Below are 17,277 nucleotides of genomic sequence, written 5' to 3'. Positions count from 1 at the left end.
GCCATGTTGTTTGTTATCAGTGAGGTGAAGCATTGCTCTATTCATTTTTTAGTATTTTTAGATTGTTTTGGAAACTGACTTCATCATCGAGGGATCTTATCTATAATACTATCAGCGCATGATAGATTTTTGCAGAGCTCTGCTTCACACTTGTCACACCACGGGAAATCATATATCTTCATTCATTGCTGCCTCTTTCTTTTTTTTCTTTCTTTCTTTCTTTTTTTCCTCTTTAAAGATTATTCATGTTCCCACAGTCTCTGTGCCATTTCCTTTCTGTGCCACCATGGAGCATGCCATACGGGACGTTATCTCGTCGCGATGGCGTCTGTCTGTCTGTCTGTCTGTCCGTGTCTGCAGACACATTGTTGTCAGCACAGTAAATGAAGAGAAATGTGTGATAGAATCTCCGTTCTCTCAATAGCGTAGATTGTCCAATTTGATTTTACAGTGATGTTCCCGGAACTACCAAGCGACAGTACAAAGGTTGATGGTTTGTCCATCTGTTTAGAGTACACTTGGTACCCAGTATTGAGGACCCAAGACACACTGAGTTCTAAGATAAATTCAATCTAATCTGATCGATCAGTGTTGATGTTGTTCCTCTATCTGCAGGGTTTCTGCGGGGTCTTAAAGATTCTCAAAAAGTCAAAAATTTGACAATTCCAGTTTTGGGCTTCAAAAAGTCTTACATACGTCCATATTTTGCATATAGGTCTTAAATTACATTTTGTTAGGTCTTAAATATTTATGTTCATTTACTGTTTCCGTTGTCACCTTTTTTAAATTTTGTTTTTTGTTTTGAGGAAATGTGTTCACAGTTAGCGCCGTATGTTGTTCTTCTTTCCGAAGTATCCAGGAACGGAAGTGGAATTTTGCCAACAGCCCGGTCGGAATTTATCGCTGTCCGCTTAGCCAGTTTGCGGAAAGACTTCGACAGTGGAATCTGCTACAACTGTGGGAAAGTGTAAATGAAACAAGTGTGGGCTTGAACGGCCAGAATTCAGTTGATTTAAAAGCGTACCTAATAATGAAGTTTGAAGCACAGTGTACACTCTGCAAGAGGACCCTCAACTTGGGCACACTTGGTGTGAAAGCGCTGGTGTCACACACAAAATCGGAAAAACACCAGTTAGCTTCTAAAAATATCCAACAAAGTCACGCTATCACACACATTATTGTGAGCCTTTATCATATTTGGTGTAGGGCTTTACTTTATTTCAAAATTTTCTTAAAAAGGTCTTAAAAAGTCTTAAATCTGACAGTTCCAACCTGCAGGAACCCTGTATTTGAGTCGACAAATTGGATCGAGCCTTTTTGTCCTCTGGTCTATTTGGCCCCTTTCAGAACAGGTGTCTCTTATTCAGGTTCTAGTAGGTTTTCCACAGGCCTTTAAAGACCTCTACACCAGCCTATAAAACTACACCGAACTAATTCAGTGGTGGAGTGTATAGACTTGTTTACACCATTTCTAAACTGCTGAAGAATAACAGGAAGTGTTGTTGAAAGGGGTGATTTGCTAAAACTACAACATGTTTTAATGCTGGAGGAACATATTTGGGGGCACATAAAATCCCAAAGACATCAAACCGTTCTAGGTGTCCACGAAGTTCCACAGCTTACATGATTTACTTGTGATCTCGGGAAAACAAAGTTCGCCATCTGAAGATCTCAGCAACTTTTTTCTTGTGATCTTGGGGAAACAGCAGTTGTTATCACGTGATAATCTGATGATCTTCAAGAAAACAAACAAAAGTCACAAGTTTTCTTGGGAAAACGGAGGAAATAATGTTTGGTGCATGGTCATTCAGGGCTTCCGCATTGAAAGAGTCCTCTCAAGGACAATTATATATAAAATGTCTTTTTCTGCAATATAATCTTAAAAGCAAAAACAACTTTTCAATATCAGCCCATATAGGGTCCACCATGTACACCGATACTGATATATCTGTGATAGGCCAATATCTGCCAACCGATACATCTGTGGGGCTCTGATACTGACATGCCAGTGGTGTCAGTGTACTCATTTAACTCTTTGCCAGAAAGCAGAAATTTTCATTTCCTAAAACTATTCCTTTATTGTTCCTTTAGAGATTTGATCTTGTGCTCAAGTTCCTGCTTTTGACAGCTTTGTCTTCCCCGCCCTCGTTCACACAACCCTGTCCTCTCCCGTACTGTCACCTGTCACTAGTGACAGTTGTCTTTGCCCCGGGAGGAAACACACTGTGACGTGACCTGATCTGTGGCTTACAAGGTCGCCCATCTGACCCCTCGCTAAGACGTTGGCTGACAACTTCAGTCGCATCTTTCATTCCTCCTTCCTTCCTTTCTTTCTTCCTCATCTTTTTTCTTCCGCCTCTCTGTTCCCCCCTGCTGATCAATCTATCAGGAGCCAATCATTCAAATACACCATTATAAGTGAAACCAGTGTAGTGGGAAGCCAATTAACCTTTGCATCCTCCCTCTCCCCCAGGCCCAGGACCTGAATGTGATTGAGGAGGTGATCCGCATGATGCTGGAAATCATCAACTCCTGCTTGAGCAACTCACTCCACCACAACCCAAACCTAGTGTACGCGCTGCTCTACAAGAGGGAGCTCTTTGAGCAGTTCAGGACGCACCCGTCCTTCCAGGACATCATGCAGAACCTGGACACGGTTAGTCTGCCTTTTTTTCCACCCAGATACCAGAAAGTTAATAAAGAGAAACTTGAATGTCGGAGCCCTTTCCCCACACGCTTTTGCCTGATTTGTTGTAATTATTCCATACATGAAGGTGGTTTTCCCCAAACAGATTTTCCCCCCCGAACTGCATCGTTAACATAGCATGCAGTCGGACTGCCGTGACGCATGCTGAGAGCTCTGTGAGCTTAAGTAGTATTGATGAATTAATCAGTCCCCTTGTGTCAAGAGGCTCCGTGTCAAATATTCATCGAGAGTGTTTTGGTGTATGGGCGAGGAAGGAACACAGTGAGAGAGGGCTGTCATTCATCGCTGTTTTAGTCGTGCAGAGGAGGAAAGGAAGCCTTGGTGTGCACGGGTGTGTACGTGCAGTGGATGGGGGTTGCTGCATACATTGCCATGGGCTTTGCTGTTATCCATAAGTATGAGGGAAGCATGCTATCTAGAATCCCTCGGTTAAGTCAGTCTCCCTAAGGCTATCCTCCGAAGCCTTCCCTGTGCTGGCAAATCCATGTGTGTGTGAGCATGAGATTCAGGATGAGGGGCTGCTTTGCTCCTCTAAATTAACCCCATATGGGAGGCCTTCAGAGTTAATGAAGAGATTAGTATTAGATAGATGCAGACACACACACACACACTAACACGGTGCTCGTGTAGGCAGTGGCGTGTTTGAATTCTCAAAGCGCAGGACGTGAGCAGAGAAAACATTGCCTGTAGACGCATTTTTCACTGTTGGTTTGACAAAAAGAGAGCATTAAAAAGACTCAGTAATACCTAGAGTTTTTTGTTTTTTTTTTTTTTTAATTATCAAATATCAAACATTTCTCCGGGGAAGAACGTAAGCGCAGCAGTGGAAACGCAGCTTTCCTTGATCTCTTGTTTGGGCTTAAACCCAGAAGGCATCAGATAATTTGAGCTCCAGTGAAGTGCTTCTTTTAAGTGGGACGAAACACGCTCGAACCCGATGGTGAATTTGTAATTGAAACACTGTATGTATGTACTCTCTGAGTGTGCAGCCTACAGGCACGTGAGCCGAGCCCGTGTTGGTAGCATATTGAATTTGTGCGCTTTCTCGAAGCAAAATTCACGGTTTCATCGCCCTTTTTTTTTTTTACAACTTTTTATCCACATATTTTAAGATTCTTCAACAGTTGCTTCACGTTACATGAATTGTGTATGAATTATTATGTATTTAACTCTGCGTCCCTGCGTAGGCTGGTGGCTGTTGATGTGAAACGTAGATTAAAAACACAAGTCTTGCTTTCTGTCAGCAACCCGTCACGTTGTTAACAGGTTGTAACATTCACCAGTGTTATTGTTTACAGAACGGAGCCTTCTATATGCAGCGTGTTGCTATTTTGCTCAAACTTTGATCTCCACATTGCACCCAGTGTCATCATATAGGGTGTGGCTGCTGCAATATCAATGTGACGGCTCCAAACAGCGGGATTAGAAGAGTCAAAGAGCTTCATGACAGAACTGGGAGTCGGTATCAAACCTCAGTGAGATCAAGGCGACACGAGATCCTGTGTGTTTAGAAAGAGGAACGGGATTTAATGGTGAAAGATTAAGAATAGAGCCCCAACCAATCCTGGATTTTTTTAAATTTTTTTTTTTTTTTTTAGCTCTGTACTGATATTCACACGAGGATGGTAGCGATATAACAATACACCACATCGTGTATATCTGCCAGTATTCTTTATTTTCCTACAGAAACACAGAACATAACCAATAGTTTTTTATATGTTTGAGCTCTATTTTACAATTAAACTGTATGATATAATGCTAAATAATGTTAGTCGGAATGTATCTGACAAATCCATTTTGAATTTAACTTGATAGAGAAAAACTAAGTACAAAGTGTGCAACAAGTTTTTACATTTTTAGTTTTAGATTAAACAAAGAAAACGTGTTAACAGTAGAGCTTAAGAGGTGCTGGGAGGCTGATTTTGGTGCCGTTGTACTTGAATGAAAATGTATTGCCAACTGTTTTATAATCAATTAAATCAATAAATCATTTTCTAGTGAAAATGTGAAACAATCGCTGGTTCCAGCTTCTTGAATATAAAGATTTGCTGTCGTTGGGTTTTGAACGGTTGGTCGGATAAAAGAAGCAGTTTGAAGACGTCCCTTCTGACCCTGTCAATTAATCAATAATACAATTAATGGTTAGCCGCGGCCCTACTTTGAAGAGAGCCATGCTAGATGTTTCTCCGTGTCTTTATGCTAGGCTAAGCTAACTGTCTCCCAACCGATACAAAATCAATCTTCTCATCTAACTTGTGGCAAGAAAACCATGTTATAGATTTTGATTTCCGTAGATTTTGAATTTCTCTAAAACCATAAACTAAACAACATTTGCAATTCAAATCATCTCAGACCAAATGTATTTTTGGCCAATTTGTTGTTCTGTATTGTGATTGGCTGTTTCTGCTCCTGTGACTTTTAGGTGATCGGCTTCTTCAGTCAGCGTCTGGAGCAGGCTGGAAGTGACCTGTCAGTCGAGAGGGTTCAGGAGGTCATCATGAAAGGAGCCCAGGCGCTGCCCACAGACAGACTGAAGGTAAATCTGTCTCCGTCTCTCTCTCTCTCTCTCTCTCTCTCTCTCTCTCTCTCTCTCTCTCTCTCTCTCTCTCTCTCTCTCTCTCTCTCTCTCTCTCTCTCTCTCTCTCTCTCTCTCTCTCTCTCTCTCTCTCTCTCTCTCTCTCTCTCTCACACACACACACACACACACACAGAGTAAGAGGACAGATGGAGAGTACAGAGATGGGGAATAATGAAATATGAGACTGGCTGAAAATGAAAGAACTGGTACATATTGGACATCAAGGCGCTCGTGCTGAGGGTACAGTGTGTTTTTCAAAGGCTGCGAGGTTTGGTGGATTGGTCCCGGGGAGGTGAAGCACAGAGAATTAGTTTATCTGGACAGGTGAGAGTGGGAGAGGTATGGGATAAGGATGTGGACTGGGGCGAGGGAAAGATGGAAAGAGCCATTGGGACATGAGACAAAAGGCTAAAGCCCAGTTCTCATTAGCATTAATGCCCATCTTCATTCCATATCTGCTGGCCTGCTACATGCGAACATGTAATGACATTTCAAGGAGATGGGATGGGGGACGAGGGGGCACTTTGTCATGGGCACATAAGATCGGTGTTGGCGGGGGGGGGGAAGAGACATAAATCTGCCACCACTCCTCGTTACCCAACACTCCCAACACTCCTGGCGGGTTCGCTAACCCCCGCCCTTCCCAGTGCTCCACCATTAATCAGTGAGGAAATATGTAACCAGCGGTCTCCCCACTCCGCTCCTCACCAGCGCAGAAGCTCTTAATTGCATGTTTCATCATGTGTTTCATGTTCTATACTTGGCGGCTGGCTGCGAGGCATTTGTCTCGCTTGCCGATGTGGAAGAGGGATGGCGTGCGGTCACGGGTCCATGTGCTCTTTCTGTCTCGGCACCTCCGAGCGTTAATGTAGCCATCGACCGTAGAGCTGTAGAATTACACATGGAGCCGTGTGCGTAACCCTGCCATGTCCTTCAGCGAGGCCGCCGCACCTGTAGCACACGCTCATGCAGGAAAATGTGCGAGTGTGGCGTTTGAGTGTCTGTGTTTGCAGATGACCATTTGTGTGAATTGATAGGCAACTATTGTGATAATCAATTTATCGTGTGCGTCAAGCAAAAATATCAAAACATTTGCCTGTTCCCGCTTTTTAGATGTAAGGATGTTCTTTGGTTTGGACTGTTAGTTGGACCAAAGAAGCAATTTAAAGATGGTCAGTTGGGACTCAAATACAAATACAGCAAGTTTTTTGACATTTCATAGACTGAATGTTTACTTGTGAAAATAATGCGCAGAATGATCAATCATGAAAGTAATCCCGAGTCAATGAGTGTGCGCCCATGTGTGCCAGGCTTTGTTTTCCATACAAAAGTGCCGTTGAGTCCCACATCGACCCTCCACCATCTGAGTGCTTTCCAGCTCTGCTGTGTGACATGAAGCAAAGAGAGTATCTGGGCAATGTCTCCTCGGGGAGAAGTCCCCGCTGCCTCGTTGGTACCATCGCTCAAACAAACAGCTGTCTCTCCACCTCGCACTTCCCCTCATCTTATGAGCTCATTCTGCCATTCAGCTCCCAATGCTGAAAAATCCATAGGTTGGATTAATGTTGTGTGGAACCATCGATAAGTTGGTCATTACTCAGTAAAGGCTCTTCGAAGGAGTAGTGGTGTCTCAGTCGGTTGAGTGTGCACGCAGTACATGGTAGTGTAGTATATGTTGGTGAATGCTGTAAAAGCCAATAAATGGTCAGTTTTAGAAGTGCCATGTTGAAATTTGGATTCATGAAGCCATGTCAACTGTAAGATGGCTAAACTGGCTAAACATCCTACTTCCTTTCCCTGTCTGATTTGGCCTTACCTCCCTCACGGCCAAAGCAAGAGCAAATGTAAAGATGCCGCCACGTTGCATCTTTGCACAGACACTTTTTGATACGTATGTAAATAAGCCTAATTTCTAAAAACTTAAATCGCTTTTTCCAGGTCGAGAAAACTTTCACCCACAGTGAAACACGTGAGACAACAACAGCTCAGTCTCTTCTTCTCGTCCTCTTTTCAGATGAAAAAGAACAAATTAGCATCACAAACAACATCTGAGCCGACCAAATCGTTATTTTATGGTCCCGGCAACAGCTGATGAGATCACATAAATGCGGGTTGAAGGCTAATTCCACCAATTTTACACCTCATAGTGTGTACAGGTCTTTGAAGTACTACTGCATATGTTTGAAAGAAACTATTATGAAATCTTGTGTTGCTCCAGAGGAAGCTGTATGCAGTCTGATAAACTGCCTACAGTGATGTCAGTCAGTGGCTCGGATCGTTTGTTTTTCAACTGTCCACAATGAGTCCAACAGTGTTAAAGGAGTGCAGTGCTTTTCAGACTCGCCGCCTTATTACCCACAATGCACTTTAGCCACTGAAAGACATCACCGAAGAAGCTGTGCTGTCAATAAAGGCAGAGACGACCGAACTTCCTGCCACACGGCCGACCGCGACTGGACACCCTGCCGCTCGCGACAACAGTGCAGCTGTTCTCATTTACATTTTTCTCCTGTTTGTCTTGTCAGACAGTGTAAGCTATATAGCCCCTGCTCATAAACACTACCTGTTTACCAGTAATCAATCCCAAGCTGCTGCGCCGCCGTGATGAAGTCACACAGGTTAATGAAAACAGCTGTGCTTTGTGTTCGGCCGTATTAACGTTTAAAATGATCAATCACAAAGGAAGTTGGAGGTGACACCAAGTCCCTCTAAACTTTACTGCCACACAGACTTCACTCAGCAGCCGATGTCATCATTGTGCGAAAGCTCTGTCTCAACTGTAGAATCACCACGTCAGCATTTTAAGACTTATACACTCTGATGACAGTTTTGATTGAGAAACAGCATTTTAAACCAGGACAGAGAGGCTGAAATAGAGAGAAAAGATGTGTTTATTGGTTCGAGTAGCTTCGTGTTAAGCCTTTGTTTCCTCACTAAATGATGGCTTTAATGGACATCTGTCAATACAGTGATAAGAAAGAAGACAATTTTCCTGCCAGGATTTCAGCATGGACACAAAGCGTGGCCCCAAGTCATTCTCAACTGTCGACTGCATTGTCATAGTGTCATATTGTCTTAGTGTGGACACAGCTTAAATCCACCGCCGTAAAATCAGTTAGTCGGGTGGAGTTGACCGTTGCAAAGTAAATAATTTTATGTAGATTTTACTGACCAAACAGTTTTTTTCGGGGCGATGATGGGGGGGATGCGTTGTCGATAGAAGTCTGCAAAAAGCCTGTTTACTTAAAGGACTTAAAAAGCGCGTAGACAAAGACGTGGACATGCAAATGAGGCACCAACTGAAAGAAAGGGTTAAAAGAAGGTGGTAAATACCCCAGGGGCGATCGTCGGTGCCTCGTCACTCAACCGTCTCTTTCTCATTCTTTGTGTGTGTGTGTTGTTTCAGGGTGTGTGAGGCTGAGTGGCTCTCATGGGCAGTGCCTGTGGAATGTGTTGTTTAGCCCGACCAGCTGAAATCTGCCTTATTGAGCAGTGATAGCCTACAGACTTGCTGGCTCCTCAGGACCGGACGGAGGGGGTGGGTGGGTGTGGGACTTAGCAGCTGTTACTCAGTACCTGGGCCTTTAGAGGTCTGATGGCAGGTCAGCATTACTTTCCCACACACTGACAACACGGGGTCGATGCTTTTTTTTTTTCTCACTCTAAAGCCTCTACGGACCAATGGAGTCCTGGGGTTAACTAAATTTGATGCAATTAAGATACTTAAGTATTTTAAGATTATTTTAACCGTAACGACAACGTTGTTCTTGTGCTTCTGTTGACCGGTTGTTAAAGTGACACGATGTAGTTTTGGAGAAGTTCAAACTCAGATTTTTAATTCAGACAGTATTAATGAGGTAATAACACAAACTCAAAACTATTTATTTTTTCCTTAACTTAAAAAAAAAAGACGTCTCACAAGGAAATAAGGTCCCCAGAACACTTTCTTCATATTTGGCGTACCCTGCCAACAGCATGAAATTGTGTTGTCCTTCAATTCATTGTTTATATAGTTTGTTCAGACATAAAAAAAATCAATCGGGGAGGATCGCTCTCTTCCTCTTATTGTTATTACTGGGTTTTCTGTATCACTATTGTGTGAAACATAGCCTGAAATCACAAGTGCTTGTTGCAAGCATATGACCATTATGATCACTTTGTTTACAGTGATTCTGTATTTTGGATTACAGAATATGTTCCAAATTTGATCAAATGTAACCTCTCTCGGCGCTCGTGTATGTGCGGGACTCTGTGTGCAGTCAGCTCGTACTTGCTCCCTCGCCGCATTCTTCTCCGTCTGGCCGAGCTCTGACAGCACAGCGGCGTGCAGAGGAGGGAAGGGAACACAGAGTCCTGAGAGAAGATATGAGGCCAGCCAGTCAGTCTGTGTTCAGGGGCGAGGGCTTGACCCGCCAGGACCCATAACTAACTGATATGAGCCCGGGCCAAGTGGGTCCAGACAGCTGCCAGACCGAGAACAAAAACAGAGGAGAGGGAGGAGGGAAAGCAGAGAGCCGGAGGAGATATGTACAGAGAGGAAGCCACAGTATAGACAGCGTAAGGGATGGAGATAATATTAGGGAAGGGATGTGGCAGGCCGGAGATGCTCTGATTTTTTTTTTTTTCCCAGAAAGCACTTAAGCGCAGAGAGGAAAATTTCGCTGTGAGGCATGTCGTGATATCCAAGACTTCCCGCAGCACCAAATCCCTCGGTGGTTCTTTCTAATATAGAAGAAGGAGGAGAAATGTTGTCCATTGTGATTCAAGGATCATTTATCTTTTTTTTCTCATTTCGTGCTCAGTATCTAGTGAAAGCGGTCAGACGTGCTCCAGGGAGTGTCGTTTAGGTTCATAATTCTCTTCTCCAGTAGGCACTTGTCGAACTCTCCGCTGGATACATGATGTTTGTTTAGTGGCTCTCGGTGCATCGTTTTCTTTTACTTTTTAGTCTCTTGACAGTCTGTGAGATGATCTGCTGCCAGCTTTAATGATGTGACACCACACTAACGGCTCATTTATCATTTAAGGAATAGTTAGGGAAATGCATTTATTCACTCTTTTGCTTAGGTTGGATCAAACCACGCACATATAGACGCCGAAGGAAACAGTAGGCATAGCTTAACATAAAGCCTAGAAATGTAGGCTATAGAATTTAAAAAGAAAAACTTTTAAGCATTTTCATTTTTTTTTGTTAAAAAGTTAAAAGGTCAAAGTCCGCACCAACAGAAGTTCCTCTCTCCCACAGTCCTTTAACTCTGTGACTTTGTGACATCACGCTACGTCAACATGTTTCACATTTGCATAATTTATACCTGGCAGCTAGTTTGACATGTAATAACTGATTTAGCACAGCTGCTCTGTTGTTGTCAGCTGTCCTGTGTCAGGCGCCTGCAAGCCGACCAATCAGGTCGACTGGGTATTCAGCCGGAGGGGCCTTTAAGGCACTTAAGCATGTAAATCTAATCTGGTAGGAACCTCAAAATAAAATTATGAACCTGAAAATTTGCATAATATGTCTCCTTTAAAGTGTTTAAATGGCCGTTTGTGGTTTTATGAGGGTTTATGTGCTCGACTCTGAGCAGGGGGGTTCTACGTGTTAATTCATGACATTAGAGGTGCTGGTTGGCAGATTCTGTCAGCTTTGGACTGAGCCTAGCTAGCTGTTTTCCCCCATATCTCTAGACTATTTACCAAGCTAAGCTAATTAGCTGCTGGCTATGTCTTCATATTCAACAGACATGAGAGTGGTATCATTCTTCTCAGCTTTCTATTCGCAAGAAGGCAAAGACAGACTTTTATTTTAATTTTTCTTTGCATCAGTGATCTTATATTATTGGTAAGTAATTGTTTGTATGAAGTGCCTGTATTTTCAGAAGACATGATGACACTGGTGTTTCATAGTTTCAGTCTCAGCATCAGCCTTTATTGTCTTTTAGTCATTGGAACAAATTTGTTTCTTGGTTTTACAACATGAACCTTTCCATGACCCAATAAACCGGAGAAGTACATGCATGTCTTTTAAGGAAAATGAAATGCTCCCTCTTTATTGCCGTTAGTGGCTGAGGAAAAACCGTTTGTGTGCTTATAGTCGAGTTCTCAATTGTTTCAATTCCTTCTGTAAACTGTGAGGGCTGCAGTATGGGGGGGCCTCATGATGAAGTGCTCCTCCTATTCAGTTGCCATCTAGTCGCTGTTTGACGGAGACACATAAACTGAAAATATTGTTCTTTTTAGTGCGCTGCCTCTATGGATACCTGTAATGTGCGGCATGATATGGCCACAGCAGCTCATGTCTGTCTATAGATGCGTTCTTATGAAAACAATAACTTGAAAACATTACATGACACTCGCCGCTCACACCACATGTTCCCCATGTAGGGGATCTGATTAGTTTCTGGAGCACTTGTCCATATATTTGCACATTAATGAGGGGAAACTTTTAATTCCTTAATCATAATGCCACATATGTTGACATAGCAGTATTTGCTTGCTGATTAATGCTTTAATTATCTCAATGACATAATTAGCATAACGGAGTATGTTGCGTTAATCATGATGATTGTGGCAGGACATATAAATCAGCTCCACCGCCTCCTGTTTTTGGTTTGTTTGTGCTCCTAAAAAAAAAAAAAAAACTAAATCACCTCGAGTTAAAAATGACAAAATAAAAAATAAAAAAACACTACATCATTGTTTCTGGCAAGTAAGAGTAAGCCCGGGGTGAGTTAACTGTCGCTATCAGTGTCATATGCACATTTGATGAGTTGGTCAGCTTGTCTACGAGACAGTCACCTACACACAAATACCAGGCAGATAATACAGCTCCTGCATTGTGTCTAGCCATCACAATGGCGCTGGTGTGTGTGGTCTAGCCTCAGTAGCCTGGCATATGGCCTGTGACCCCCATAGCCCCTCTGTCTGTGTCATTATGATACCGATAGTGTGGTTGTGAATAGAGCCAGCCGGGACTCAATAGACCGGACTGGGACCGTCGCATAAAGGCCCTCAGCGTCTGTCTTTCAGCGCAGACTGATTACTGGCTGCGTGTGTGTATATACTTGCATGTGTAGACAGGAGGATATAATGAGGTATGCTTGTATTATTGATGCTCCTCTGCTGCTACCTACCTGCTGTTAGGTGGGCTTGTGTTTGCTCCAAGCGGGTCTGGAAAAAAAAGATTCACGCAGACACTTCAGAGAGGAGCTCAGTATCTTGTACAGAGAGCTTAAATGATTAGTCGACTCGATGCTATGTTTTATATCAGAGTAAACTGAATATCTGTGGGCTTTTTGACAAGATGCAGAAGAAGTACTATTAGCATGATAGCAAAATTAAATTTATAAAAATCCAGGTTATAGTCGATATTGGTATAATGGACATCTCAAATGGACGTTTATAATGACTATTTTTTTAAGCTACATCCTGGCATTTAATAGACAAAGGAGCTGCAACGATATTCGATCAATTACCAATTATTTTGCTGATTAATCGGTCTGACAAAGTTCACAATTCTCTGACTCCAGCTTCTTTAACTGTAAATATTTTTTGGCATCTTGGCTGCTTTTATGGAAGGCAACCGACTATCTTTGAGTTCTCTGACATTTTAAAGACAATACAACTAATCATTAATCAAGAGAATCATCTAAAAATTAATCGACAATAGAACTGTTAGCTGCAGCCTTAGTGTATATAATAGAGATATTTTATATCATAAAGGACATAGAAAACACTTTAATCATATTGATTTGAGAGGCTTAAACTTGGGACATTTTTGTATTTTATGCTTTAAAAATGGATTGTATTGATTAAATTGATGATTGTAATATTCATGTTATTATAGTTGATTTATTTGCAAATATTTTCTGGTTTCTTTCTTCCTTTATGATACTAAACTGAGCATCTTTTCATTTTGGACAAAAACGAAACATTTATAAACGTCAGTTTGGGTGCTGGGAAACACTGATCAGTGTTTTTCACCGTTTACATTCTATAGACCAAACAACTAATTGATTGATCAAAAGACATAATCAACAGATTAATCGACATTTAAAATAATCAGTAGTTACAGCCCGTAACCAAAATATATCTAATATCTTCATCTATCTACAGATGAGTTAGAATACACTTAAATCCTCACAATTTAAGAAGCTGAAACTTTTTCACATTTTTACTAATAAAAGTAAAAACAATTAATTGATTATAATTTTAGTTTTATTAGTTGCTTATACAGTTTTCTGTCAATCAAACACCATTGCCAAACCCACCAATCGTTAAATTCGTATAATATAGTAAGTATACATAAGATGGTCCAGTCCACAGCCACGTGTGTGTGTGTGTGTGTGTGTGTGTGTGTGTGTGTGTGTGTGTGTGTGTGTGTGTGTGTGTGTGTGTGTGTGTGTGTGTGTGTGTGTGTGTGTGTGTGTGTGTGTGTGTGTGTGATGCCTCTTTATTGCCTGTGGATTAGCTCCAGACATCATCAACACTGAGGCCCCACAGTATAAACTTGATAACCTCTCTCGGTCCAGCTCAGTGAGTGTTTTGGCCATTAACAAGCCATGTCATGACAAGCTGAAGCTTGAGGGTCTAGCGGCTATTACCAAGTAATCAGGTTACTCAGCACTCACTCAGGGTTTGAACAATAACGTCACAATGGCTGACAGGCTTCTCTGTAAAGTTACACGCTCATGTTTGGCTTCCGTTAATTGCTTTTGTTCTTAATGGTTTGACTTGTTGTGTACCGAGATCAGGCAAACGAAGTCCTGGGAGCTGTTCCCTCATTTATCTCTGGCTTGTTTCTAGTGACAGTCTGCTTTATTCGCCCAACAGAAGCTGCCAATATCCAGTCTCCTGCTGGGGTCAGAGAGTGACAAGCACATTAGCCAGCCTTTTAAGAGGTCAGTCGTCTGACCACAGAGTGCTACCTGTCCTGACGGCAGCTGTAAGCAATTTTACCTCGCAGACAGATGGAATTACATCTCTCAGCGAGCTACTGTACCTGATGAAAAGTGATTACTGAGAGGCCTGAACAAGTTAACCTAGCACCTCCATCCATCTGAGAGAGAGACGTCCCTCCACTGGCCGCAGCTCTTCATGAATATCTGATGTGGTTGGAGGCGACGTCTTGGTGGTGTTGATGTCTTCAGCCATGTTCAGACCAACAGTCCCCGTGTGTATAACTCCAGCTGACTCGATCATTTCGATGAGGCGCTGCAGACGTCTTTATGCACTTTATGCATGTTTATCCAGATCAACACATTTCGTTCTCTTCCTTTTGTCCTCTGGACATCCTGACAACATCCCTCTTTCTCTATTTCATGTGAACAGAAGTTCCCGGAGCTCAAGTTCAAGTATGTGGAGGAGGACCAGCCGGAGGATTTCTTCATCCCCTACGTGTGGTCGCTGGTCTTCAACTCTGGCGTCGGCCTGCACTGGAGCCCGCACGGCATCGAGCTGTTCAGCATGGACTCCGGCTGAAACACCTGCTGCAGACGGCGCGTGTCTTCATCTCCGTTCAGTATAGAGAATGACAAAAAAAAAAAGACTGTGTGTGTGTGTGTGTGTGTGTGTGTGTGTGTGTGTGTGTGTGTGTGTCTGTGTTTGGGTGGGTGTGTGCGCATTGCCCTTTATAGTATGTGCACGCTGCTTTGGAAGTGCCTCAACCTTGTACAGAATGGTGTTTCTTCCGCATTTTTTTTTTTCTTTTTATGCAGCGCAACCTCTTTTTTTCTCCTCATATCACAATAACTTCTCTGCTTCTACACTGTGAAGCCTTCATGTGTAACAGTTCCCACAGTAGCACCCCCTCATGTACAGTCAGTCCTGTCGGGAATAACCTATTTAACATTTGAGCAGCTTCACCTGGTTCCCAGTTACATCTCTTATGTAAAGCGTTTTTGCGAGGCGCTCAGGACACTGGCGACGGATAATCCTACGGTTTTTCTTGCTTTTAAAAGAAAAGGTCAATTAAAAACACACACCTTTCAGTGTTTTACATGCTCTGGTAAACATTAAGTTACAGCTGCATTTACTGAATGCTAAGAAATAATTTTCAAGCCAGGCCACGTGTTTTGGAAGACACTGCATTCATTTCATGATTAGCTTATATAATATGGCGTTTTAGGTCTAATTAATCTGATAAATAAGCTTTTTATTTCCATCTACGTTGTTCTCTGCGTACGCCGGGTTTGTATAATAGATTTATGTTCCTGATAGAGCTTTAAAAAAAACAGAAAAAAAAATACAGGTCAGATAAAGAGAACCAACAGGAAAGACGTCTGTTTCGTGGTAACACACGCGGGGTCCACCAGCGTTGCTCGGTGGCTTCCTCCAATAACCCACATTGAATTACAGTTTAATTAAGGCTTAATTTCAGTCCCTGGATAATATCAGCAGTCCACATCGCTTTGATTCATGTGATTTCATTGTTGCTTCCAGCCCATTTATTTGACTCTCCCCTGTCTTTGTCGTTTCCCTTTTATTCCTGATGGTAACCCAAGGCAAGTACTTAAACTAGGACAAGTCATTAAACCTCCTGTCCTACTGTGGATAATTACAGTTGTCTCTTTGATTTGTCACTTTATTTGCATGTTTAACTAGACTTTGTATTAAATTATTTATTTTCATTTATATTGTTTGTTTTATATATATATATATATATATATATATATATATATATATATATATATATATATATATATATATATATATATATATATATATATATATATATATATATATATATATATATATATCCAGCCCCACTCAATGTAAATGGTAGCAGGACTGAAATGGCTACTGCTAATGACAGAAAAGAAACAGTGGTACTATACTTATGACTCTTCCCAGGTGGGAAAACTGGCTTTATATTATGACATATTATATGACAACAGCTGTCATTTTTGTGGCGAATATTACTTTGAAAATAGGAGTTTAAATAAAAACATGAAATCAAAGCCACTAAAGTGTGTCATGGTTATTAAGCAAAGTGAAATACTGTACTGTTCATGGAAGAACATGGACATAATAAAAGGGGAATTATGTTGGAAAGACAACGCCGTGCTTTCATATCATGGCCGTGAGGCTTGGCGGCCATTCCTGTTTTTTTTTTTTTTTATTCTATGCGTCCTCCATTTCTTGTTTACCAGAAAGTTAGATGAGAAGAAATAGCACCAATAAAGCTCCTTAATGAACAACTCTTTTGTTTAATCAATTCGAACAAATAATCTTGTGTTATTAAATTGGCTTTAGCAGCCAATTTATTCACGTTCGGAAATAGCTAGGCTAGCTGTTTCCTTTTTTCCCCCATTCTTCTTCATGCTAAAACGAATTACCAGGCTGTTGGTGGTAACCTTTTAAATAGCATAGAGACATGCGATTGACATAGAGATTGAAATAATCTAGGATTTTAGTTTATCACAATAAAAACACGCAGCATAAATTGATTGTGGTGAATTTCCACTATCACAAATATCCTCACGAGTCACTTGGAAAAAGATGTCTTGCGATGTTTGATAACGTACAGACCATGTTAAGCCATGTTAAAAGTTTAAAGCATATTTTGATGATAACCATGATAATATCGTAGATTGCAATTATTTTGGCCGGGATAATCGTGGCATGAAATTTTAATTTCATCTAATGTGTGTTATCCATCATCTCATGTAAGTGGTTTTTTTTTCCCCCTGAAATGATGCATTGCGACATCTTTTTGTCACTTGTTGCAAGCAATCCCACCAGAGTGGAAAATATTGGGGAAAAAAGGCAACCCTTTTTTTCCAGATCAATATCAAAAGTTAGTGAGGTCTATTCTGGACTGAGACCCATCCTCCACCGCAGTTCGGTAATAAACTGTTGGGAAATTTTTGTGTAATTCTGCTGACAAACCAACCAACAACTATCAGACATGAGTGAACACCTCCTTGCCAGAGGTAATAAAGTACAAAACTAAGATAGAAAAAAGAAATTACAGAAGAGTCATTGTTTGCAGCAGAAA

The 17,277-nt window shown here is 41.6% G+C and overlaps 1 protein-coding gene across 1 annotated transcript in view; it reads left to right on the top strand.

Moving 5' to 3' along the window:
* dym (dymeclin) overlaps positions 1-15,834 on the top strand; it is a 54,512-nt gene extending 38,678 nt beyond the window's left edge. The window contains exons 15-17 of the mRNA XM_037117710.1: positions 2,474-2,656; positions 5,130-5,243; positions 14,610-15,834. Of these exons, the coding sequence (XP_036973605.1) occupies positions 2,474-2,656; positions 5,130-5,243; positions 14,610-14,759 (447 nt within the window). The 3' untranslated portion in view covers positions 14,760-15,834. The remainder of the gene's footprint in view (positions 1-2,473; positions 2,657-5,129; positions 5,244-14,609) is intronic.
* The last annotated feature ends 1,443 nt before the right edge of the window (positions 15,835-17,277 follow it).

This window comes from Acanthopagrus latus, chromosome 12 (genome assembly GCF_904848185.1).
Source record: "Acanthopagrus latus isolate v.2019 chromosome 12, fAcaLat1.1, whole genome shotgun sequence".
NCBI classification, from domain to species: domain Eukaryota; kingdom Metazoa; phylum Chordata; class Actinopteri; order Spariformes; family Sparidae; genus Acanthopagrus; species Acanthopagrus latus.
This window is presented reverse-complemented; position numbering and strand designations above follow the sequence as displayed.